The sequence below is a fragment of the Poecilia reticulata genome, chromosome 18 (genome assembly GCF_904066995.2).
Source record: "Poecilia reticulata chromosome 18, P_reticulata-male-v2, whole genome shotgun sequence".
NCBI classification, from domain to species: Eukaryota; Metazoa; Chordata; class Actinopteri; order Cyprinodontiformes; family Poeciliidae; genus Poecilia; species Poecilia reticulata.
In genome coordinates, this window is record NC_088847.1 from 25,617,933 (window position 1) to 25,645,546 (window position 27,614).

The window sequence follows — 27,614 nt, forward strand, 5'->3', positions numbered from 1 at the left end:
TTTTGATAGTGGCATTTACATAGATCCCAGAGATCAAATTTCCCCAGGAGTTGAATACATTTTTTATGTCTTACTGTTAAGAAAAATATTAACTGGATTATCTGTTTTATAATCAACGCTGGAAATATGTTTCCTGTTGGCACCTGCTGTACATTTATCCCAACCACTTTGTGAAAAGGTAGTTAAAATTCTGGAATTGATGCCTCAATATTTTGGTGGATGGACAATATTTTTGGTAAATGAGAAACTTATTGATCATTTCTGTCCTATCAACCTTTATTATTATTATCATAACAATGCTAACATGTTGTGGTTCATGTATTGCCCTGTTCATCTGTGGACGTTTGAGTGCAATTGATCCATTTCACATCCTGGCACTTCTTTCACAAAAGACTTAGAATTTAATCATGAAATTTTATCACTTAAAATATGTAAAATGTGCTGTTTTGTGTTGTTTTGAGATTTGTACATAAAGGTCATGAAGGTAGTCATTGAATCTGTTTAAATTTGTCTTCCAGATGTGGCTGTGATTGTAAATGTTTATTTTTTCTATTTCTTTGTAATGTTTGTTTTTGCAATGTTATGTTTGGTGTGAATAAAGTTAAAATGTGGAGAAAGTAGTGGAATTTTATGAATTCTATGATTTTTTTTAAAAGTATAAAATCACTATATGCTTATATGTTTAAAGAAAAATGTTCAGACCTTTCCATGACCTAAGGCTTTTTTACTTACATTCAGGTAAATACACAGCAAATTATGAAGAGTATATGTTACACTTTAAGAGTAAAGTTTACACTGAACTCTGTGATCATTTGGGTCCAAATTCCCAGTGTTGAAAGAACACTCAACATGGGAGTTAAAAAATAACACTCGAATAGTGTACAATTCTAACACTTTAAGAGTGTAAATTAACTCTCTTACCAATATAATTTGGCTCTTTCAAGAGTGATGGAGCACAAAATAAACTCTGTCAGAGAGTCTAAACTATATGATATGAAGTACAGTGTACCATGGAAAATAGAGTTTATCCATCACCAAAACAGAGTTAATTTTAGCTTTAAAGAGTTGATTTTTGACACTTGTATTATTGTACTATAGCTCTAAACGCTCTTACAAAGATACATTAGAAACATTAAATCTTAGATTAAAAATAATACATGAATGAGCAAACAGAATGTCCAAGTTTTAGTTTGCAGGATTATAACTATACAGTAACTGAAACAAATTAAAGGACATCCTTCATTTTAAATAAAGAATTGTCTAAAGGTCTAGCACTGCACTGCACCATAGTCATTAGTGATTATGAACAAAGACAACCCCAATTAACAAAATGTGAAAGTGTAAAAAAGACATGCTTCAAAATGGTACACTTTAGCAGTATTGTGTAATTTTTTTCTACAACATAAACATCTAAGTTTTACAAACAAGTTAATGTGAAACAGACCTTTTCTACAAGAACCTACAAGAGCAAATCCTGTCTCAATATCTTCTACAACTACACAGGAACCACATACAGATCTTAATATTCTGTCTTCAAACTTGAAACCGACAATGAGACCAAAATACTCCATGGCATCACATGCAACCCAACATATCACATCAACGTCACAATTCATGTCAGCATGAATGTTTTCTGCCACAATGTCCTCATGTGTTAACTCACTTTCTCACTGTCTTTACGTTTCCATAATCAATGCAGTTAAAACACAACAACTCCCAGTGGTGCAGGCACATGCAGAGGGGGGTAGTGGGTGGGGGGCGGAGGGGTGCAGGGGGGTTGACCACCTGCCCCTTTTGCTCCTTGCCCCCAAGTGCCCTTTTGGTCAAATTTATTTATTTATTTTTTTAATTTCCTAAGCGCTGTTCTGACACATGTATTAAAGTTATTTGGATTTTTTCTTTGTTGATAGTTTTCAAGAAAAACAACATAAAAACTAACCTCAGTTAAGTAAAATAAAATTGTAATCAAAACTTTTGGAATTGTAATGATTTCTTTTCTTAAACAAAAAGTTTTGTTTAATTTTTTTTATTAAATAACTAATTTTTGTCTCATGAACTTAGAAAGTTATTTACCAAACATAAACTTTTATTTGCACACATCAGAAATATTTTTCCCACGACGCCATGCGAGAATCGCAAGCAAAACTTTGAGTCAGACAAAAACTTAGAATAACATGAAAAGATTTATGACATGTGCAAATAAGTTTCTTTGCAAATAATTGTCTCACTTCATGAGACAAAAATGTGTGATTTTTAATTTTAAAACAAGTTTTTTTAAGCAAAACTCAGCAGCTTTTCTCATGGTGACATTAACAATTCAATGTTTTCTTTTGTCTTTTTTCTGCAGTTCCAGTTAAAGTTTGCTGCAGCTCTGCTTCCTGAATGGACCGTCTTCATCTCCACTGCAGCAAACAGGCAGATCTTTGTTTTATAGATTACAGTCACTAAAAGGTGGCATTGAGCCCTAGTTTATATTTGTATAGTGTAATTATGTAAAGACTAAATATGTCTGGTGGTCCAGCTCTGATTTACATATCTTACTAAATTGCAGGTTTGAATATTGCAAAACTTTCCTATAACAAAATAAACCTGAGGAAAGAAATTACTAATAAAATATCTTACATAGGCATAGAGTTGTGATCTATATGGAGATGTTCCTTAGCTTTGATTGTATATCTCACATTTTTGTAATTTATTATTGTTTATTAAACTTTGAAAGCTGAGAGGCTTTAATATTCTGTCCTAGAATGAGGTTAGATGGGCCCCTTTTTGTTGAGCACCTGCCCCTTTAGTGGCCTCTGCACGGCCCTGCAGTGGTGTGCTATTTATTGCAATCTGTTTTTGGGGCATTAGTGCCCCAAAAACAGGGGCACTGTTTTTGTGCCCCTGTTTTGTGCCCCCTGTTTGTGCCCCTTTTGTGCCCCTGAAGGTCAGAAGCTACCTTCACAGAAAGGTAGCTTCTGACTACCTTTCTGTGAAGAGCTGGTCAGAAGCTGAAATTTAAGACTCAGCCTTGCAGGGAATGAGTTGACGATCCACAACTATGTAATAATCATTGATGGTGAAATGCTCCAACCGCTAAAACGTAGCAGGGCTGCCTCTGCTGGACTGAGCTTGTCATCTCTTGAAAGCTGTGGCATGACAAAGAAATTTTTCAGTGGAACAAAATTAAATCAGATAATAGCCTTTCAACTTTGCAGTAACACAAACTTTACTAAAGGTTGGGTCAACTTACTTTGTGAAACTGGAAATCATGGCTCAGAGCTTCTTGAACAGATCTTCACAACCCTCTTCTTCCCACTGGGTGGTGGAGGCAGGAGGTACACAAACAGCAACAGAAAAAATCTTTATTAAATACAAGTTGAATGACCAAACTTCATTCCCACATAATTGCATATAAAAGTGATTTGACATAATTAGTGAAAATATGACCTCCTTGGACTGCGAGAAAATGTAATCACTTGAATCTCTTCTTGGGGACGTCATCAAGGTGTCATCAAGGTGTCATCAAGGTGTCATCAAGGTGACATCAAGGTGTCATCAAGGTGTCATCAAGGTGTCATCAAGGTGTCATCAAGGTGACATCAAGGTGACATCAAGGTGTCATCAAGGTGACATCAAGGTGACATCAAGGTGTCATCAAGGTGACATCAAGGTGTCATCAAGGTGTCATCAAGGTGACATCAAGGTGTCATCAAGGTGTCATCAAGGTGACATCAAGGTGTCATCAAGGTGACATCAAGGTGTAATCAAGGTGACATCAAGGTGTCATCAAGGTGACATCAAGGTGTCATCAAGGTGTCATCAAGGTGACAACTAGGTGTCATCAAGGTGTCATCAAGGTGACATCAAGGTGTCATCAAGGTGACATCAAGGTGTCATCAAGGTGTCATCAAGGTGACATCAAGGTGTCATCAAGGTGTCATCAAGGTGTCATCAAGGTGACATCAAGGTGTCATCAAGGTGTCATCAAGGTGACATCAAGGTGTCATGAAGGTGTCATCAAGGTGTCATCAAGGTGTCATGAAGGTGTCATGAAGGTGTCATCAAGGTGACATCAAGGTGACATCAAGGTGTCATCAAGGTGTCATCAAGGTGACATCAAGGTGTCATCAAGGTGTCATCAAGGTGACATCAAGGTGTCATCAAGGTGACATCAAGGTGTCATCAAGGTGTCATCAAGGTGACATCAAGGTGTCATCAAGGTGACATCAAGGTGACATCAAGGTGTCATCAAGGTGACATCAAGGTGTCATCAAGGTGTCATCAAGGTGTCATCAAGGTGTCATCAAGGTGTCATCAAGGTGACATCAAGGTGTCATCAAGGTGACATCAAGGTGTCATCAAGGTGACATCAAGGTGTCATCAAGGTGACATCAAGGTGTCATCAAGGTGTCATCAAGGTGACATCAAGGTGTCATCAAGGTGTCATCAAGGTGACATCAAGGTGTCATCAAGGTGACATCAAGGTGTCATCAAGGTGTCATCAAGGTGACATCAAGGTGTCATGAAGGTGTCATCAAGGTGTCATCAAGGTGACATCAAGGTGTCATCAAGGTGTCATCAAGGTGACATCAAGGTGTCATGAAGGTGTCATCAAGGTGTCATCAAGGTGTCATCAAGGTGACATCAAGGTGTCATCAAGGTGACATCAAGGTGTCATCAAGGTGTCATCAAGGTGACATCAAGGTGTCATCAAGGTGTCATCAAGGTGACATCAAGGTGTCATCAAGGTGTCATCAAGGTGACATCAAGGTGTCATCAAGGTGTCATCAAGGTGTCATCAAGGTGTCATCAAGGTGTCATCAAGGTGACATCAAGGTGACATCAAGGTGTCATCAAGGTGACATCAAGGTGTCATCAAGGTGTCATCAAGGTGACATCAAGGTGTCATCAAGGTGTCATCAAGGTGACATCAAGGTGTCATCAAGGTGACATCAAGGTGTCATCAAGGTGTCATCAAGGTGACATCAAGGTGTCATGAAGGTGTCATCAAGGTGTCATCAAGGTGTCATCAAGGTGTCATCAAGGTGACATCAAGGTGACATCAAGGTGTCATCAAGGTGACATCAAGGTGTCATCAAGGTGTCATCAAGGTGACATCAAGGTGTCATCAAGGTGTCATCAAGGTGACATCAAGGTGTCATCAAGGTGACATCAAGGTGTCATCAAGGTGTCATCAAGGTGACATCAAGGTGTCATGAAGGTGTCATCAAGGTGACATCAAGGTGTCATCAAGGTGACATCAAGGTGTCATGAAGGTGTCATCAAGGTGACATCAAGGTGTCATCAAGGTGTCATCAAGGTGACATCAAGGTGTCATCAAGGTGACATCAAGGTGTCATCAAGGTGTCATCAAGGTGTCATCAAGGTGTCATCAAGGTGACATCAAGGTGTCATCAAGGTGACATCAAGGTGTCATGAAGGTGTCATCAAGGTGACATCAAGGTGTCATCAAGGTGTCATCAAGGTGACATCAAGGTGTCATCAAGGTGACATCAAGGTGTCATCAAGGTGTCATCAAGGTGACATCAAGGTGTCATCAAGGTGTCATCAAGGTGACATCAAGGTGTCATCAAGGTGTCATCAAGGTGACATCAAGGTGTCATCAAGGTGTCATCAAGGTGTCATCAAGGTGTCATCAAGGTGACATCAAGGTGTCATCAAGGTGTCATCAAGGTGACATCAAGGTGTCATGAAGGTGTCATCAAGGTGACATCAAGGTGTCATCAAGGTGACATCAAGGTGTCATCAAGGTGTCATCAAGGTGACATCAAGGTGACATCAAGGTGTCATCAAGGTGTCATCAAGGTGACATCAAGGTGTCATCAAGGTGTCATCAAGGTGTCATGAAGGTGTCATGAAGGTGACATCAAGGTGACATCAAGGTGTCATCAAGGTGACATCAAGGTGTCATCAAGGTGTCATAAAGGTGTCATCAAGGTGTCATCAAGGTGTCATCAAGGTGACATCAAGGTGACATCAAGGTGTCATCAAGGTGTCATCAAGGTGACATCAAGGTGTCATCAAGGTGTCATCAAGGTGTCATCAAGGTGTCATCAAGGTGTCATGAAGGTGTCATGAAGGTGTCATCAAGGTGACATCAAGGTGTCATCAAGGTGACATCAAGGTGTCATCAAGGTGTCATCAAGGTGTCATCAAGGTGACATCAAGGTGTCATCAAGGTGTCATCAAGGTGTCATCAAGGTGTCATCAAGGTGACATCAAGGTGTCATCAAGGTGTCATAAAGGTGTCATCAAGGTGTCATCAAGGTGTCATCAAGGTGACATCAAGGTGTCATCAAGGTGTCATCAAGGTGTCATCAAGGTGTCATCAAGGTGACATCAAGGTGTCATCAAGGTGACATTAAGGTGTCATCAAGTTGACATCAAGGTGTCAAGATGGTATCATGAAGGTGTCATCAAGGTGACATCAAGGTGTCATGAAGGTGTCATCAAGGTGTCATCAAGGTGTCATCAAGGTGACATCAAGGTGTCATCAAGGTGTCATCAAGGTGTCATCAAGGTGACATCAAGGTGTCATCAAGGTGACATCAAGGTGTCATCAAGGTGACATCAAGGTGTCATGAAGGTGTCATGAAGGTGTCATCAAGGTGACATCAAGGTGTCATCAAGGTGACATCAAGGTGTCATCAAGGTGTCATCAAGGTGTCATCAAGGTGACATCAAGGTGACATCAAGGTGTCATCAAGGTGTCATCAAGGTGTCATCAAGGTGACATCAAGGTGTCATCAAGGTGTCATAAAGGTGTCATCAAGGTGTCATCAAGGTGTCATCAAGGTGACATCAAGGTGTCATAAAGGTGTCATCAAGGTGTCATCAAGGTGTCATCAAGGTGACATCAAGGTGTCATCAAGGTGACATTAAGGTGTCATCAAGTTGACATCAAGGTGTCATGAAGGTGTCATGAAGGTGTCATCAAGGTGTCATCAAGGTGACATCAAGGTGTCATCAAGGTGACATGAAGGTGTCATGAAGGTGTCATGAAGGTGTCATCAAGGTGACATCAAGGTGTCATCAAGGTGTCATCAAGGTGTCATCAAGGTGACATCAAGGTGTCATCAAGGTGTCATCAAGGTGTCATGAAGGTGTCATGAAGGAGACATCAAGGTGTCATCAAGGTGTCATCAAGGTGTCATCAAGGTGACATCAAGGTGTCATGAAGGTGTCATCAAGGTGTCATCAAGGTGTCATCAAGGTGTCATCAAGGTGACATCAAGGTGACATCAAGGTGTCATCAAGGTGACATCAAGGTGTCATCAAGGTGTCATCAAGGTGACATCAAGGTGTCATCAAGGTGTCATCAAGGTGACATCAAGGTGTCATCAAGGTGACATCAAGGTGTCATCAAGGTGTCATCAAGGTGACATCAAGGTGTCATGAAGGTGTCATCAAGGTGTCATCAAGGTGTCATCAAGGTGTCATCAAGGTGACATCAAGGTGACATGAAGGTGTCATCAAGGTGACATCAAGGTGTCATGAAGGTGTCATCAAGGTGACATCAAGGTGTCATCAAGGTGACATCAAGGTGTCATCAAGGTGTCATCAAGGTGTCATCAAGGTGTCATCAAGGTGTCATCAAGGTGTCATTAGGTGACATCAAGGTGTCATGAAGGAGACATCAAGGTGTCATCAAGGTGTCATCAAGGTGTCATCAAGGTGACATCAAGGTGTCATGAAGGTGTCATGAAGGTGTCATCAAGGTGACATCAAGGTGTCATCAAGGTGTCATCAAGGTGACATCAAGGTGTCATGAAGGTGTCATCAAGGTGACATCAAGGTGTCATCAAGGTGTCATCAAGGTGTCATTAGGTGACATCAAGGTGTCATGAAGGAGACATCAAGGTGTCATCAAGGTGTCATCAAGGTGTCATCAAGGTGACATCAAGGTGTCATGAAGGTGTCATGAAGGTGTCATCAAGGTGACATCAAGGTGTCATCAAGGTGACATCAAGGTGTCATCAAGGTGTCATCAAGGTGTCATCAAGGTGTCATCAAGGTGTCATCAAGGTGTCATTAGGTGACATCAAGGTGTCATGAAGGAGACATCAAGGTGTCATCAAGGTGTCATCAAGGTGTCATCAAGGTGACATGAAGGTGTCATCAAGGTGACATCAAGGTGTCATCAAGGTGTCATCAAGGTGTCATTAGGTGACATCAAGGTGTCATGAAGGAGACATCAAGGTGTCATCAAGGTGTCATCAAGGTGTCATGAAGGTGTCATGAAGGTGTCATCAAGGTGACATCAAGGTGTCATCAAGGTGTCATCAAGGTGTCATCAAGGTGACATCAAGGTGTCATCAAGGTGTCATCAAGGTGACATCAAGGTGTCATCAAGGTGTCATGAAGGTGTCATGAAGGTGTCATCAAGGTGACATCAAGGTGTCATCAAGGTGTCATCAAGGTGACATCAAGGTGTCATGAAGGTGTCATCAAGGTGACATCAAGGTGTCATCAAGGTGTCATCAAGGTGTCATTAGGTGACATCAAGGTGTCATGAAGGAGACATCAAGGTGTCATCAAGGTGTCATCAAGGTGTCATCAAGGTGACATCAAGGTGTCATGAAGGTGTCATGAAGGTGTCATCAAGGTGACATCAAGGTGTCATCAAGGTGACATCAAGGTGTCATCAAGGTGTCATCAAGGTGTCATCAAGGTGTCATCAAGGTGTCATTAGGTGACATCAAGGTGTCATGAAGGTGTCATCAAGGTGTCATCAAGGTGACATCAAGGTGTCATCAAGGTGACATTAAGGTGTCATCAAGTTGACATCAAGGTGTCATGAAGGTGTCATGAAGGTGTCATCAAGGTGTCATCAAGGTGACATCAAGGTGTCATCAAGGTGACATGAAGGTGTCATGAAGGTGTCATGAAGGTGTCATCAAGGTGACATCAAGGTGTCATCAAGGTGTCATCAAGGTGTCATCAAGGTGTCATCAAGGTGTCATCAAGGTGTCATCAAGGTGTCATCAAGGTGTCATGAAGGTGTCATCAAGGTGACATCAAGGTGTCATCAAGGTGACATCAAGGTGTCATGAAGGTGACATCAAGGTGACATCAAGGTGTCATCAAGGTGACATCAATGTGTCATCAAGGTGTCATCAAGGTGTCATGAAGGTGTCATGAAGGTGTCATCAAGGTGTCATGAAGGTGTCATGAAGGTGTCATCAAGGTGACAAGGTGTCATCAAGGTGTCATGAAGGTGTCATGAAGGTGTCATCAAGGTGACATCAAGGTGACATCAAGGTGTCATCAAGGTGTCATCAAGGTGACATCAAGGTGACATCAAGGTGTCATGAAGGTGTCATCAAGGTGACATCAAGGTGTCATCAAGGTGACATCAAGGTGTCATCAAGGTGACATCAAGGTGTCATCAAGGTGTCATCAAGGTGACATCAAGGTGTCATCAAGGTGTCATCAAGGTGTCATTAGGTGACATCAAGGTGTCATGAAGGAGACATCAAGGTGTCATCAAGGTGTCATCAAGGTGTCATGAAGGTGTCATGAAGGTGTCATCAAGGTGACATCAAGGTGACATCAAGGTGTCATCAAGGTGTCATCAAGGTGTCATCAAGGTGACATCAAGGTGTCATCAAGGTGTCATCAAGGTGACATCAAGGTGTCATCAAGGTGTCATCAAGGTGTCATGAAGGTGTCATGAAGGTGTCATGAAGGTGTCATGAAGGTGTCATCAAGGTGACATCAAGGTGTCATCAAGGTGTCATCAAGGTGACATCAAGGTGTAATGAAGGTGACATCAAGGTGACATCAAGGTGTCATCAAGGTGACATCAAGGTGTCATGAAGGTGACATCAAGGTGACATCAAGGTGTCATCAAGGTGACATCAATGTGTCATCAAGGTGTCATCAAGGTGTCATGAAGGTGTCATGAAGGTGTCATGAAGGTGTCATGAAGGTGTCATCAAGGTGACATCAAGGTGTCATCAAGGTGTCATGAAGGTGTCATGAAGGTGTCATCAAGGTGACATCAAGGTGTCATCAAGGTGTCATCAAGGTGACATCAAGGTGACATCAAGGTGTCATGAAGGTGTCATCAAGGTGACATCAAGGTGTCATCAAGGTGACATCAAGGTGTCATCAAGGTGTCATCAAGGTGTCATCAAGGTGACATCAAGGTGTCATGAAGGTGTCATGAAGGTGTCATCAAGGTGACATCAAGGTGTCATCAAGGTGACATCAAGGTGTCATCAAGGTGTCATCAAGGTGTCATCAAGGTGACATCAAGGTGTCATCAAGGTGTCATCAAGGTGTCATCAAGGTGTCATCAAGGTGTCATTAGGTGACATCAAGGTGTCATCAAGGTGTCATCAAGGTGTCATCAAGGTGTCATTAGGTGACATCAAGGTGTCATCAAGGTGTCATCAAGGTGACATCAAGGTGTCATTAGGTGACATCAAGGTGTCATCAAGGTGTCATCAGCATTCAGAGGACATGAACAGCAGCTCATTGATGAATGTAATGAGAAAGTGTCTGCGCATGAAGACTCCTCTGCAGATTGTAAGGAGAAACAGAAATACAAAGAGGCAGTGGAGCACCATTAAATAATTTGTGCCTATAATAACAGAATGGTTTTCGCTATGATGTCATTGAAGAATAAAAGAAAAAACAACTTTTGAACTTTATGTGCCTCAAAAGTTTTAACTACATTAAGGGTCCTGGGTCTCCCCTTACAGCATCTGCTGCTGGATGATGGACTCCCTGACAGACGGATCCCAGAGAGCGGGATCCCAGAGAGCAGCATCCCAAAGAGCAGGATCCCATAGAGTAGGATCCCAGAGAGCAGGATCCCAGAGAGCGGGATCCCAGAGAGCAGGATCCCAGAGAGTAGGATCCCAGAGAGCGGGATCCCAGAGAGCAGGATCCCAGAGAATAGGATCCCAGAGAGCAGGATCCCAGAGAGCGGGATCCCAGAGAGCAGGATCCCAGAGAGTAGGATCCCAGAGAGCGGGATCCCAGAGAGCAGGATCCCAGAGAATAGGATCCCAGAGAGCAGGATCCCAGAGAGCGGGATCCTAGAGAGCAGGATCCCAGAGAGTAGGATCCCAGAGAGCGGGATCCCAGAGAGCAGGATCCCAGAGAGTAGGATCCCAGAGAGTAGGATCCCAGAGAGCGGGATCCCAGAGAGCAGGATCCCAGAGAATAGGATCCCAGAGAGCAGGATCCCAGAGAGCGGGATCCTAGAGAGCAGGATCCCAGAGAGTAGGATCCCAGAGAGCGGGATCCCAGAGAGCAGGATCCCATAGAGTAGGATCCCAGAGAGTAGGATCCCAGAGAGCGGGATCCCAGAGAGCAGGATCCCAGAGAATAGGATCCCAGAGAGCGGGATCCCAGAGAGCGGGATCCCAGAGAGTAGGATCCCAGAGAGCGGGATCCCAGAGAGCAGGATCCCAGAGAATAGGATCCCAGAGAGCAGGATCCCAGAGAGTAGGATCCCAGAGAGTGGGATCCCAGAGAGCGGGATCCCAGAGAGCAGGATCCCAGAGAGTAGGATCCCAGAGAGCGGGATCCTAGAGAGCAGGATCCCAGAGAGTAGGATCCCAGAGAGTAGGATCCCAGAGAGCAGGATCCCAGAGAGTAGGATCCCAGAGAGCAGGATCCCTGCTCTCCTCAGCACTGAGCACCAGCCCTGGTTCTTCACAGGGCTGGTGCTGAACCCAATACTCTGCACCACAGACTAAGAAGAGACGCTTCATCTTACCTGATGCTGCTGATGTGACGTAGGGCGGCCATCTTGGAGAGGTCAACAGCTCTTCTCAGAGTTTTACGTTTGGCAGGAGCAATGAAGTATCAACACATTTAATTAAAAACTCACTAAATAAACAGATTTTCACACCTTTTTTTTACTGGAAACCTTATAAAAACAATTGTCATTAAGCAAGGACATTTATTTTTTTTAAGTATTTTTGAATTGATTGATGATTCAGGATATTTATATATTCTTAGTGGAGAAATAAAATATTCTGACTTGAGATAAAAGTGTTTTACAAAGCACACAGTCACTCATAACCTTTTTTATATTTATTTAGTAACAAAAAATAAATACAAACTAATACAAATATAGTGAAACAAAGAAGATTAAATATTGATATGAGATAATACAAGGCTATATATATGAACATGTACATACATAATGTATCAGTTTTGTTTCTGTTCAGCTGCAGAAGGTTTTGTCTCATCCACACATTGATCTGGTCTGAGCATCTATTCAGTGACTGGATGGGGTCAGTCAAGGGCCCCACACACTCCGGCCACCATCTGCCCTCAGGGAGGAGCTTCAGGTCCATGAAGTACTGAAGTGTTCATGTTGTATAAACCCATCAGGTCATTTGAGCACCAGAAGGGAAGATGAGTGAAGAGTCTCGCACAAAGACGCAACAAAGGTGGACAGAGAAGGAACTGAACAGGCAACCCACCGATTCCAGGACGAACTCCCACCAGTCACCACCATCATCCCATCATGGATGTAACTGTAATCAGTTTGTTTTAAGCTGCAGGTAGATTGTTTCCCTAAAACTTGTGAAAAGTCTGTTAAACTAGTCAATGTAACTAAATGTCCATCTTTTTATGGCGCCTGGTTCTTCATCAGTTTCCATAACCTAAAAAACATGTTTTATTCTGTGGTTCTCTGATTAGTGTCCATTTCTTTTAGGTGAGAAGTTTAGATGTAATATATTATTTTGTTCAGACAGCAGGAAACCTTAAAAAGAAGCTGCAGTTCAAACTTTTCACATTCAGTTCGTTCTCTGCTGTAAAAGCTCTGATGGAAACAGGTGAAGTGAATCAGTTGGAGCTGAACTTCATATCTTCTGTCTCAGTGCTGAAAGTCTCTTCCTGCTAGAAATGAATGTTAAATGTTCACATTTCAGGTTCTGGATGGTTTTCAACATTCATAGCCTGAAGTTCTGCTGCTGCTGCAGGAGGCTGGTTCTGTTGCTGTGATGAACGTCTCATATTATTATTACGTCTCTTATAGAGCAGAAAACTTGAAACAGATAGAACAAGGACTCCAACTGAGACACCAGCTGCTGTCAGTCCAGTGATGTTCCCTCCATCCTTCTTTTGTTCATCTTTGTTTCCTACAGAACAGAACCAGGTGTTAGTATAACAGGTAGGAGATAACTGAAGAACATCACCTGCTGATCAGACCAGCTGATTTCTACAAACTTATCAACATCATTAGAAAACACAAACATCTGATCTGACATGTTTCTCTCTCATAAAACCATGAAGCAGCTGGAGGTTCTGATCCAGTCAGACTCACCTGGAGCAGAAACATCCAGGGTGACAATACTGATGGGTTCATTCTCCAGGTGAGATCTCTTGGTGCGTCTATTTTTAATCCCATCAACTCTACATTCATATGTTCCAGTATCATTAATCGTCACGTTCTTCAGAACCAAAGACACGTCTCCATCCTTCATCTCTCTGTCCAGTAGATCCACTCGGTTCTTATAAGCTGGATCCTGACCCTCATCATCAAACCCATCATTTCGATACAGAGCAACATGATCATATTCCCCAAGATCAGTTCTGCTCCAGTCTACGATTTTCACAGGTTTTTTCTCAGGAACTGTACATGACAGAGTGACATCCTGTCCAGGTTCAGCTCTGATCGTCTCTCCTACAGCAGAGTAAACAACACAGAGGTCAGAGGTCAGGGAGGAACATTGAGACTAGTTAAGAGTTTAACAGGTTTTTATTATAAACTGTATACAGTTAGAATACATTATAGACATCCATCATTTTCACCCATAAGAGGGCGCCAGAGATCTTATTGTGATCCATGGAGACAAAAGGATTTTTCAAACATGTACGCAAGAATCAAAGCAACACGAAAGATGTGTTTTGGTGAGGGAATACCATCACAACATGATGGAAAGCTCAAAAAGGTAGATTTTACACAAATCACAAGTCCCTTTAATGAACCATGAGTGTTACCAACAGGCAGATCCTGTCTTTGTAAATACAATACATGATTTATTTGAACTTCTGCAGAGAATTAAGAAGGTTCAAATTAATTAATTGCCTCCATAAGAACCATTAGATGCTTTTGATATTAAAAAGCCTTTTATGTCCCACCATCTCATCCATAAACATGGATCTTTCCATTCTCTACTGTGGGTTTATTAGTGACTGTGTTCTTTGTCTGATGAGCCATAAAAACACAAAATCAGCAGTAAACACTGCAGATAGGTCATGGTGTAAAACAGGGGTGTCAAACTCCAGTCCTCGAGGGCTGCTGTCCTGCAACCTTTAGAAGTGCCTCTGCTGCACCACACCTGAATATAATAATTAGGTCATTAGCAAGGCTCTGGAGAACTGAGGAGGTAATTAAGCCATTTGATTCAGGTGTTTTTTTACCTGTGGCACATCTAAAAACTGCAGGACAGCGACCCTTCAGGACTGGAGTTTGACACCCCTGGTGTAAAAGATCCAAGGAGTGAAATACTTTTTATAGATCCTGTGGGCCTTCACTGCCTTCTCTTTATCAATGATTGATTTATTAATTTTTTTTAACTAAATCACCCCAGTCCTGTTTTTATTCAGGTTTGGAAAAAAAAAAATCTTTTAATTTCAGTCAGATATGTCAGCACTGCTGTGACTGTATTACTGTATGTTAATGTAATTTACATACAGACCTGAATACTATTGACAAAATAAATAAAAATGGATATTTTGCTTATGTAAATCAACCCCTGCAGTGAAATAATTACAATAATCAGGAACATGATAAGCAATTCAGTCATGACTGATTCCATCAAGATTTTTCTTTCAATTGCTGTGAAGGTTATTGTCAAGTTTTTTGGCGTCTTCAAACCACCTCAGTTTCTGCCCAAACTTTTCTTTTCTTCTCCAAAGAGACGCAGGAACAACTCATCTCAGTGGCATCTTTTTATTTCTCTTTTGTCTTTAAATTACTTCAGTTTACAATACAAGACCACCATGTTTTTGTCTGAGTGGTCAGAGTGGACACAGAGAGGTCACCGAACAGGTCCAAACCTACAAACAAATGAAACAAAATGAATTACAAATCACAATGAGCTAATTAAGGAGTTTACCAGCAAATATTACCAATCTATTTTAAAGTTAACAATGAGTGAATACACAAACAAACTACATTCCAAACTTAAAGAACCCATCTCATCAATAAGGTTAATCTGGTCTTCTGAATGCAGATGAAATGATATAAACTGTTATAAACAGTTCCTACCAGTGGTGTCTCTGTGGAAGCTTGAAGCTGAGGCTCTTTGTCTGTAGAGATCATTCTGAGCACAGGTGTGCCAAGTTACCTTATAGGCTTCTGAAGGCCTGACAAGGGATGGGTGCGCTTGATTTTCTGTGAGGCGCGTGCCAGTTGGGTGGAGATGGTAATGCATTCACAAATACACCATTTGCTGTTTTAACTTGACAGTTACAAATGTTTTTTTTTACTTTTTTGTAATTCAATGTAAACAGATAAATGATTTTATTGATATTTATTTTACTGTTTCATCAGCATGTTAGTCTCACTTCCTATCAGAAACAAACAGAAAATCATTTGAAATCTAAAATGATTGTTTACACCTGTAGAACAGTGAAGGCAGTGGCGGAGCTAGACTTTTAAACTTGCACAGAGAACATCGTGGAGCTCATTATTAATCATTATTAATCAGACTAAGAACAACATCTGTCAGAGGATCACCTCTGATCTGGACGCTTTAACGGACCAGAGGCTCTGGAGCCTCCAGCAGCTGATCCGCTTCTGCTGGTTTTTCTCCCGCTGAGGGAAGTGATGCGGATCAGGAACCGATCAGAGTTCTGCCGTCTGCTAATCACGTCATTTCCTGAAATGTTACCTGATTTCAAAAACGTTCTAACAGAGAAATAATAAATGTTTCGTTTGATGTCTACAAATTGGAAATAAAATGATTGTTTTCTTTGACGGACAATGAAAAAACTCCAGCGCCACCTCTGATCCAAACTAGAACATTGTCGGCCCTCTTCGGTTTTTTCTCTTTTTGTCGGAGGATCAATAAATAACTTATTGGTGTTTTACCATCACCACCAGGTATGAAGAGCTTTAGCCTTTGAGTTTCACCACAGCAGCAACTGAAACACCCAGGAGAAGAATATCAGCTTGTTATGAGTATAAAGGAGGCTGGTGATGAAAATCTATTTATTTATGTCACATGGACTTATATAAAGTTTTATACATTTTCTTTTCATATATTTATTATTGTTTCTCTTCTTTAGATATTAGGTTGACTTAGAATGATTCCAAATAATGTGCAGGAATAACCTGGTGCTGTTACATGTCAATCATCAGGGGGGGCCAATCAGATGACAGGGGGGGCACTGGCCCCCCTGGCCCCCCCTCTGGCTCCGCCACTGAGTAAAGGAGACCTGCTGCTGCTGTGCGGAGCTACGCAGGTGTGTTAGAATTATGGCAGCAAACCAGCAAATAACTTTTCACCGTTTCCCTCCAAACTAACTGACTGAGTTCAGTAAAGCTGTTGGATGCAGGTAAAGCTAGCTAACAGATGACTAGCTAATAACAATACAGCACCTGGAGTTTGCTAACAAGTAGCTTATAGGCTACTGATGCTATTTATGTTCAATAGTGGGTAGTACTTATTACATTCACTTGAGTAACTTTTTTGGAAAAAGGGTATTTCTAAGAGTAGTTTTACTGCACTGTACCTTTTTCTTTTACTTGAGTAATATTATTATTGCTATGTAGATTTATTTTGCCCCCACCCCCCCAAATAAACCGATGCCCCCCAGAAACGTTTTTTGTGTCTCTAATATTTGCTATATTAAAAACACATCATATTTCATCTGCTATGTGTAATTCAGCAAGACAAAAGGTTTTGTCAACCAACTGAGAGACAGCTGGAGTCAGAATCACATCATTGACGGATTCATGTGGTTTACACAGAAGCTTTTGAAATGTTTAACATTTTGATTGTTACAGAATCTCATGTTGTTGATGTTTTTATCACTTGATAAAATCAGACAATAAAAGGCAGCTATGTGATAATTATTCACAAATTTTTTTTCTGAACTGTGAAACTGTTTTTAATTGTGGGCAAGCATTCAGCAAATACAGAATATGACTGGAGAGTTCCTCTGTCAGCAGTTCCATCACCAAGTGAGATACATTATATAGATTAATTAGATTACTGACCTTTTAACATATTTATATTTCGTAGAATGTTAATACCTGCTAAAAGATTATTTTCGAAAGGTAATATTAATCTGACAAGCCTGATCAGGACGTATATCCTAATTTATTGAATAAGACTTTCTGGCATTTACATGTAAGTTTTGGTTTTATTCTTAGCACTAGAAAAGAAACGGCTTCCAGTTACTGGGAGCATCAGCGCCCTGACCCCCCGCGCCCTAACCCCCCGCGCCCTAACCCCCGCGTCCTAACCCCCGCGCCCTAACCCCCGCGTCCTAACCCCCGCGCCCTGACCCCCTGTGCCCTAACCCCCTGCGTCCTAACCCCCGCCCTCCTGCTCCTCTTCATCCCCACTAACTTGCAACACAAAGTTACACCCTTGCTGCCACAATTCTCAGAATTTTATTTGTGAAAATTTTTGAAAACCATAAAGCTTTTAGCTTCTGAATCAGTTATTGTAATACTAAAAGTATTGATCCTTCAACAAAATGTAGATAAACTATGTTGAAGTTCATGTTCAAGTACAGTAGATCTGAGTGATGCTGTGGGCCTTTCCTGTCTAAAACCCAGATAACAACGTTCTAGAGTCTCCTGCCTCCTGCTGGCCTCTTTTAGAAAAACGCTGGATAATAATTTAAACATCAACATTAAAACTCAGATATTACTCTGAATGACAGCAGCTCCAGTTACAATGTGCAGGAAAACACCTGGTTAAACCAGTTCAACCAGTTCTAACCTGGCTTAGTTATTGTAACTTTCAGTTTCCTACAATAAACAGTTTCCTACAACCTAAATCAGCTGTCATCTTCAAGGACGCTGACAGAGTTTTGGTCACGTGACGCCGTTTCAGAAACATCTCGAACAGAACGACGGACAGAGTTAAAACCAGCATTAAAGTAGAGTTTATATCAGAGGTCCAACAGATAAACATTATTTATCGTTTATTCTTCATATCTGAGGTAAAACTCACCAGCAGAACCAAACTGGACCATCAGGAAGAACAGAACCAAGAACAGAACGATGAGCCGTGACGCAGCAGGTCCAGCCGCCATTCCTCGTCTTTTAGTTCCACCAGTTTGAGTTAAATAGTTTAATTCTAGAATAAAACTATTTAACCTTCAAAGATAAACCCTGTTAGATCAAGTTGGCAAATAAACATGTAAGAAAATTCAGCTTAGAGGAAACGAAGCGTCGGCGTGGCGTCGACTGAAGGGTTGGTGAAAGGAGGAGGAAATTATAGGGGCGGAAATGAAACAACTGCGCATGTTCAGGTAATTCAGCTACAACATGGTTTCACAACAGGAACCACAAAGTTTCATCCTCCACTGAACTTTCAACATGTACTGCTCAATGGTGCGTTTCAGGGCTGAAAGCTGCTCGGCTGTTTGAATAAACAGGAAACACAAAGTCGTTTGTTCTCTGTCATAATCAAAGTGACCCAGAAACAAAGATCAGCAGGTGAACATCTCGGGTCAGTTGGGCTCCAAAGAGCTGCGCTGTGGGCTGGTTTTCTAATTCTCCTTAAACATTGGACACAGTTATCACAATCTCTTAACATAATGCCAATCAAAGCATGTATCAACATTTCAAGTCACATGGATAACTTTCAAACAAGCTTGGACAAAGTTGAGCTATTTACATTATTCATTAAAAAAGGGTAATTAAACTAAAATACCTGGACCAGAATGCAATTTTACATTTTCTTTCTTTTTTTATTATTATTGTTTCTGCCAGTTCTGCTTATTCTGGTCCTGCTGCTACTTTAACCTCAATCAGCTGTCAGACAGACATAGTGAAAAATAATAAACCTCCCTACAATATGGGCCACAATCAGCTGATCCACAGCAGGTTATGTAGATGAGAAAATGTTAACACTGAATGAACCTTTAATCCTATTCATTCAGGAATCGGTTCTGTCTGCAGCTCCGTGTTTTTATAAACTGATTCCAGATCAGATTCAACTTGTTCATTTCTGACCAAACTGGTTTCACTGGTTTCAGATTCTCTGGAAAGTCCCAAGGAGCTGCTCCCTGTTACAAGCCCCGCCCCCACCTGGAGGTCTGATGTCACTTCCTCTCTCTGCAGTCCTGCTATCTGAACCTGTTTGGCCGACACACAAGGTTGGAAGTTGTTTTCCTGCAGCTGCTTGGGAACCAGACTGTCTCTCCCATGTTTTGGATCCCTTATCCCTAAAACTATAAAAATCGTGTTGACTCTGCCTGGTGGAGCTTTTCATTCAGGACTGCTTCATTGCTGATCATCTTACAAGCTCTCTGTATTGTGCAGAATATACAGATAAAACTGAGTGAATTCATCCAGCAGTGCTTGGAAATTAGAAATTTAGAGCCTTTACTGTATCTTCTCTAGACGGGATGTTTGTGAACCAGCTGAAGTCAACAGAGTTGAAAAAAGAAACAAAGCTTTTCATCCTCTGAACTTCATCAGGCTGAGAGTTCAGAAGGATTTGAACTTTGGTCTCGTTCAGGTCCAGATCATTACCGTCACACCATCGGCTCAGATGTTGGACCTCCTCTCTGATTCATTGTTATCTAAAACGAGCCTCCAGCTGCTGCAGAACCTGCTGATCATTGATGCAGCAGCTGAGAAACACCTGAAACATCCAGAGCAGTTAGAGAGCTCAGAAACTATGTGGGGTCAAAGGTCATGATGCTAACACTGTAATTCAAACAGCTCAATGTAATGTACAACAAAGATCCTCCATTTATGACTAAAACACTGAGAGGCTGGTCAGTACAGGTCAGGTTTCAGCAGCAGTTTCAGCCCTGACCTTTGACCTCTTCTGTCTTCTGTGCTGCTGCCACTATTCTACCTGAACAGAGAGACGGTTACAGAAGCAGCCATGGACTCTCTGGTGGTTTGGAGTCGCAGTGACTCTATTAACACCTTTAGTGATTCAGTCCTGATGAGCAGAACACAGAATCTCATCGGTTGGTTTAAAAAAGAAACAGAATAAAAATAAAAGCTGTAATCTGACCTTCTGGTCCTGTAGAGGTCAGCTCCTGAGTGTCAGAGTTGAATCCAGCGTCTCTGCTGCTCTGACCATGTGATGTGGAGGAAGGAGGCGGGTTCAGCTCAGCAGAACCAGCCGAAGCTTCAGATCAGTCAGAGCTACGATGAGACCAACATCTCTACCAGCTTCACTCTGTGAGTACAAACACGGCAACATCTGCTGGTTCTGATGGGTCATGGTGCTGATGGGGTCATGGTTCTGATGGGTCATGGTTCTGATGGGTTATTTAGAGTTTGGAGTCAAAGCGTAAAAGAAAATCAGAGTTTTTTAAATTTATAATTATTCTGATTGACTCCAAAGTTTTAGATTTTAAGCCGTTTCAGTTCCTGATCTAAATGTTTTTCTTTTCTCCAGTTCTGTTTTCTCTGTGCTCTGCTGGGGTCAAAGGTCGGTGAACATCTGTTCTGTTATTTTAAATGTTCAGAAATTGTATTTTGGGGGGGAAATGCTTAAAATATGAAACAATCTGTAAATAATATAAATATGTCTTAATTTCACATCTTTTTTTTCCCACATCTGATCTCATGATCATTTCATCTCCAGTTCTCCCAGTTCGTCTGACTGTGAGTCCCAGCAGATCTCAGTTCTTTAAAGGAGAATCAGTGACTCTGACCTGTGAGGATGGAAACATCTCTGATGGAGGAACTGTGAGGAGAAACACAACCAGAGGAACCAGGACTGAGTGTGGAGATGGATGGGGGAAACCAGCTGGTTCTACCTGCAGCCTGATCTACATCCTCCCATTAGACTCTGGTGTGTACTGGTGTGAGTCCACATCTGGATCCTCCCCCAGCAGCAGCAGCAGCATCCAGCTCTCTGTCTCTGGTAAGATCAGACTGTGGAGTTAGTGTTGCTGTGTGGAAATGGATGAAATGCTGTAGTTTGTCTCTGTGTTGAGGTGGATCAGTGATCCTGCAGAGTCCTGTCCTCCCTGTGATGGAGGGAGATGACGTCACTCTGAGCTGCAGAGCAAAGAGTCCAGCCCACAACCTCCCAGCTGCTTTCTATAAAGATGGCTCCTTCATTGGTGATGGACCATCAGGTCACATGACCCTCCTCCATGTCTCCAGCTCTGATGAAGGCCTCTACCAGTGCAGCATCAGCGGTCAGGATGGAGAGTCTCCATCCAGCTGGATCTGGGTCAAAGGTCAGCCACTCACACCTGCATGTACCCATCTATCCATTATGTTAACCCACCGGTCCTTGTAGGGTCATGGTGGCCTGCGGACCTGCAGATGGATAATCTTAGGTGATAAATACTTGTAAATAACTCAGAAATGAACTGTGACTTCACGAGGAGACCTATGGCTTAACAGCAGGAAAAGAACAAACTCAACATCCTGTTAGTGGAATAATCTACCATAAATTGTGGTGCATTATTTTAACCGTCTGTCTGTGAATGCAGGAAGGTTCACTGAAGTTTTCCTTTTTCAGTTGTCTATTTCAAGAACACTGCATGGTGAGTGAGAAAGATACAGTTGAAACCAGATATTCACATATCTGGTTTCAACAGCGACTAAAATGACAATCTCACTTCGTCTCACTGTCTGAAACTTGTTTAGATTTGTTAAAATTACCTAAATTAGTTCTATTTGATATATTCCAGAAAACATTTTGGGAGATTTTTTTTTAAACCTTCCTTGCCATTTAAAGTTTACATGCAGTGTATCAGAAACGTTAGTACACCCCTCACATTTATATTATGCCAACTGGATGAGGGATAATGAAAGCTATGACATGTAGGGAACTAATTAAAGGACAAAGTCTAACAGTGTTCCATGGCTGTTACTAGTGAATTTCTTTTAAAGTAAACGGTAAACATACGGTCTAATTAGACCAGTTGATCAGGGGAGCAAAATGAGTCGGTAAGAATTTTTTCTTCCAGTTTGAGGGTCAAAATTAAATGTATTTTTTTCTCCATGTGAACCTACAGTAGCTCCTCCCACCTCCAAAGCTCCGCCTCCTGGTTCAGACCCCCTGCAGCTTGTGTTCACAGTGATGCGCCGCCTGCTGGTCTTCTGTCCGTACCTCATCTCCACGCTCCTCTTTGTGTATTTTTATCAGCACAGATCCTAAGGTAATAGGATCTGTGCCGTTTTATTTTATTAGTTTTTTTATTATTTTTGTGTTCTGACCACTGACATGTCAATAAGCCCACAAACTGATGATGAAAGATAAAAACCATTTTGTTAACATTTTCCTTTCTACTACAGGATGAAACCATTGTCTCCAGGAGAGAGCAGAGATTGGGAAGTGTCTCAAAAGAACCATGACACCATCAATTTTATTTTATTAGTTTTTTATTATTATTATTTTTATATTCTGACCATATACTTCACTGAGTCACCTGATACCTCAGTAATAACAGCATAGAGGAGTGTCATGATTTTGAAGATGGAGTAGAAACCAAATGCAAATTGCAGAGGCAACAAGTAGGACAAATTAATGAAGAAATTCAACAAATAAAAACTTAAAGTGGGATTTTACAGATATTTTATGCCTTGTGTTACATTTTTTGTGAAAACCAACCAAGTTACCATGGAGATTTACTCTGTGCAGCCAGCCTGCTCCAGACCAGACTAACTTTTCTTTTCTGTTTGTTTTGGTCTTTTTTATCACCCTGCATTAAAATGCCACTGATCAATCTTGGTATAATTATCTAAACATTATGATGGTAGAATATATTATCAATTTTATAACAATGCATGTGGGTATTGTTCCTGTTCGATTGCGTTTTGTTAGACTGCTGATCTAGTTTGACAGAAAGGCCTTTAATAGACCACTTCAGCGATGAGGGGATTAGAAAAATGGGTCACAAAGTAATAAATGTACAGAATAAAAACAAATCAAGATATACAAGTTATGTTTAATGTGTATAAATATTAATCAGATGTGGAACAAAAATCAGTAAGATGAAAGAATCTGCTGTCAGATTAACATGTTTCATCGTAGATTTTCACTGTTCATTGTAAGTTTGAAGCTTTTTATTTGAGCAAATGATAGGTGCGTTTATGAGGTTTTTTAGTTAATAGTGGTTTGGAAATTGATATTTTGGGCTAATTATGCATTCAATCAATCCATTATCATTTGCTATTGTAGCAGCAGTTTTTTTCTTCAGTAAGATGTGCTTCAATTCCTCAGAATCCTTCATCAAAAGAAGTTTGTTTGATGTGAGACACATGGCGTATGCAAGTTATGTTGTGTAGCATCAGTGAATCTGTGATTGGTCTGCTGAATGAATTTGTTGATGCTCATTTACCTGAATTTCTTCAGCCAGGCTTGACATAGCGCCAGCAATTCATCCTGGCTTTATCCGTTTCATAAAGACCAAACCAGGTTGAGGAAGTGCAGCTATTTGAAGCCAGGCTTTTTATCTTCTCTTGGGATTCTGAATCCTACTTGCACCATCTTCAGATTAGTGCAAAAAAGGCTACATCATTTCACTTTTGTAAATTGAAAAGCTAATAGCCATAATGAAATGAAGTTCTAACTTAAGCATTGGTTATTTATATTTAAGTGTCAGAATACATCTATAGAGATCACTTGTTGTTTCACAAAACACAGCCAGGATTATTCAGATATCGGAGCTGAATTAGGCTCCCCCCCCACGGGCCGAGCCGGCCAGATGGGTATCCGGGTCTGGAGGTGCCAGGGCGGGAGGAATGGTTTGAAGTTGCATAAACGTCTGGTTATAAACGGAGAAAGTGCGCCCTCGCCTGTTGAGAAAGGTGTATTTAATGTTGCACTCACCTTCCCCAAAGGATTATATACTAGTGTGTTCCAATGGCCGTTTCACTAACGGTTTAGCCAAAATGCTTCCTGGGTAAAAATCAAAAGACAAACGCCCACACAGCCTGCCCAACCAGCAACAGGTTTAGTTGAGAGCTGCCAAAACAAACGACGGCAAGACAAGACAACAGAGCGTCCAAAGCGCTGCAGCTCCAAACACAATCACGTGCCTGAAACAGAAAACCCATTAACGGTTTAATGAGTTTCCCTCGAGGGATCCAGGGAAATCTGGATCCCTCCAGATAAAAGAAATCAAAAGCTTCTAAATAGCAGGTAGCTTACCGAGTGGTGGAAACACAGCCTAACCCGGGGCGAAGCGGGTCAGCAGGTGAGGACCAGACGGAAGCCGCATGCCACAGCAACCCCTAGCTGCAGCCGGCAACGCCATCAGAGCCACACTGCAGAAACGCACGACAGCTATAGCACCCAAAAACCAACCATGATCTCAGTCACGGATAGAAAAACTGCCACTTACGATCGCAGACTAATCGACTAAACCCACAAGCCGACATGTAGCCGCCGACCGTAGCAACAGTGGGAGACAAAGACGCACGCACCTTGCAGCGGCCCTCCCAACTATAAAGCCATTCGCCCCGCCCACCAATCAACGGTGCCCGGTGCAGGGAGAGGGGGAGGGTGGAACACCATCCCACCACACTTACAAGCTAAAGCAAGGGTGGGCAACGCCTGGAGGGTCTCCTGCAACCTTTAGTTGTGTCTCTACTTCAACACACCTGAGTCAAATAATGAGGTCGTTAGCAGGACTCTGGAGAACTTGACTGCACTTAGGAGGTGATTCAGCTGTTGGATTCAGCTGTGTTGGACCAGAGAGAGTTGCAGGACACCAGACCTCCAGGACCAGGATTGTCCTCCCCTGAGCTAAAGCAATATGTGTTGAACTGTGGTACCGTAGCCTGGTGAAAACCAGCTGCTTTATTTGCTTCATTACAATATGAAGCTTACTGGAAATTGCCAGGGCAGTAAATAACCATCCTCCACTGCAAAGGAAGAAGATTTGGGCTGAATGAGGTGGCTGTTAATGTTACTGTAATATTTGGAAGCTTGAACAACATTGACTGAACGGTTTCCTTCACTTCCTCCGCTGCCATCATTTAAACAGCAAATATGAAACAGCAGAAAGTTAAAGTCATTGTTCACAACATCTTCTCTTTTCTGATTGACCTGGTTGAAATTCTACTGGAGGGAATCCGAATCATTCTCTCTCTCTTTCAGAGAAAAAGTTCAAGTTTGACTTTATTGAACACGGTGTAATAAAATGATAAACAAAGCTTTATATACAAGCGAACTTATTTTAAAACAAAAGCAAACAAAGCTAAAGAAGAACAGTAGTTTAGTACATTTACATGTTCAAAGGAGCTGGTAGAAGATGAACTTATTTTTACACCTAACAGGGTAAGATGAGAGGCAGGTGAGGGGATTACCCATCATGCCTACTGGGGGTTGCTGCAGTTGGTCAGGTCAAAGTTCAGCAACAGGTCAAGTGAATGACTAGATTATTCCATCAGTGAATTTTTCTTCCCTGATGGAAGGGCCACTTTCCAAATTGACAATGTCAGGATTGTGAAAGAGTTCAGGGAACGTGAGATAATTTGAACACATGGACTGGTCACCACAGAGTCCAGACTTTAACTCCATTGAGAATCTCTTGGATGAGCTGGAGATGTGCTGCACACTCAGAAGTGAGTGACTCCATATTTATTTCCCTGTACTTGGTCAATAAAAGTATCATTAACTGACTTCCACAATGTTTTCTCTTCATTTCTTTGAGAGTTCCTGAAAGCCAACAAGTTGCACTTTGGAATGACCTTATTATTGAATCATGTTTTTGATCCGAGTTTGTTTTACAGCATGAAATGTCTGAATAACCAAGACTGGTGAGTCCATACTTTTTGCCAGCGGTTGTAAAAGCTAAAGGCAGTTCAGTGAAATATTATTGTGACCTTTTATTTGGTGGCAACTTTGATGAAGGAACAGATGCCATCAAAAGATTGACATTTACAATAAAACCTTAAAAGAAGCTGCAGTTCAAACCTTTCACATTCAGTTCGTTCTCTGCTGTAAAAAGCTCTGATGGAACTTTACATGTTTTGCTACAGTGTTTAAAGTCTCTTCCTGCTGGAAAAAATGCCTCAATGTTCACAGTCCAGTTTCTTGATTGATTTCAACATTCATTGCTTGAAGTTCTGCTTCTGCTGCATGAGGCTGGTTCTGTTGCTGTGATGAACGTCTCTGTTTGTTATAGAGCAGAAAACCTAAAACAGCAGATAGAACCAGAACAGCAGGAACTCCAACTGAGACACCAACTATCAGTGCAGTGATGTTCACTCCATCTTTCTTTTGTCCTTCCTCATTCCCTCCATCCTTCTTTTGTTCATCTTTGTTTCCTACAGAACAGAACCAGGTGTTAGTATAACAGGTAGGAGATAACTGAAGAACATCACCTGCTGATCAGACCAGCTGATTTCTACAAACTTATCAACATCATTAGAAAACACAAACATCTGATCTGACATGTTTCTCTCTCATAAAACCATGAAGCAGCTGGAGGTTCTGATCCAGTCAGACTCACATGGAGCAGAAACAAGCAGGGTGATGTTACAGATGGGTTCATTATCCAGCTCAGATCTCTTCCTGCGATTACCATCTCTGGGATGAACTCTACATTCATATTTTCCAGTATCATTAATCGTCACGTTCTTCAGAACCAAAGACACGTTTCTGTTCTTCATCTCTATGTCCTGTAGAGCCACTCGGTTCTTATAAGCTGGATGCTGACACTCATCATCAAACCCATTATTTCGATACAGAGCAACATGATCATATTCCCCAAGATCAGTTCTGCTCCAGTCTACGATGATGACAGGTTTTTTCTCAGGAACTGTACATGGCAGGATGGCATCTTCTCCAGGTTCAGCCCTGATCGTCTCTCCTGCAGTAGAGGAAACAACACAAAGGTCAGAGGTCAGAGAGGAACCCTGAGGGGACATCAAGGACAGGACACTGATCTCTCAGAGTGTAACTACTCTTTGATAGTAACTGCTATGCAGGAAAAATACATTCATCATAGATAATTATCAGTTTCAACCAGAAGAGGGCGCTCACAGATCTGATTGTGATTTAAATGCTTCAACATTAACTCACCTTTTTGTTTTCAATCTGCACTGTAAAATATATTGGAGTCGGTGGATCCATGAGGAACTAGATCACCGTTTAGTTCAAACTTAATGAACCATTAGTTACCTACACTCTGATGGTGTCTTTGAAAGTATAATACATTATTTATTATAGTTGCTGCAGAAATTTAAGAAGGTTCAAAAATAGTTCATTACCTCAACAACAAACATATATATTAGAAGGCATGCCATAAAAAAGAGTTTTCTATCCTAACATCTCATATATAAACAACTCTACTGGGGTTTAACTGGAACTGTGTTCCTTGTCAAACTGCCCCAGGGCAGCTGTGGCTACTGCCCAGTAGCTTCTCATCACCAGTGTGTGAATGGGAACGACTGATTTCATTGGAAAATGTCTTTGAGTGTCCTAATAAAATTCTATGTAAGCCTGATG

The 27,614-nt window shown here is 41.5% G+C and overlaps 2 protein-coding genes across 2 annotated transcripts in view; one reads left to right on the forward strand and one right to left on the reverse strand.

The window, feature by feature from the left end:
* The window catches only part of LOC103460905 (uncharacterized), a 228,811-nt gene that overhangs the window by 180,619 nt on the left and 20,578 nt on the right, over positions 1 to 27,614 (reverse strand). The window lies entirely within an intron of this gene.
* On the forward strand, positions 20,762 to 21,446 carry LOC145548859 (Fc receptor-like protein 5). Its single transcript, XM_081599916.1, has 2 exons — positions 20,762 to 21,062; positions 21,136 to 21,446. Exons 1-2 carry the CDS (start codon positions 20,762 to 20,764, stop codon positions 21,444 to 21,446), a joined length of 612 nt encoding a protein of 203 aa, XP_081456042.1.

Coding starts and splice junctions, on each gene's coding strand:
- LOC145548859 (XM_081599916.1), top strand. CDS start 20,762: ATGATCATTTCATCTCCAGTTCTCCCAGTTCGTCTGACTGTGAGTCCC. Junction 21,063..21,135: donor CATCCAGCTCTCTGTCTCTG/GTAAGATCAGAC, acceptor CTCTGTGTTGAG/GTGGATCAGTGATCCTGCAG.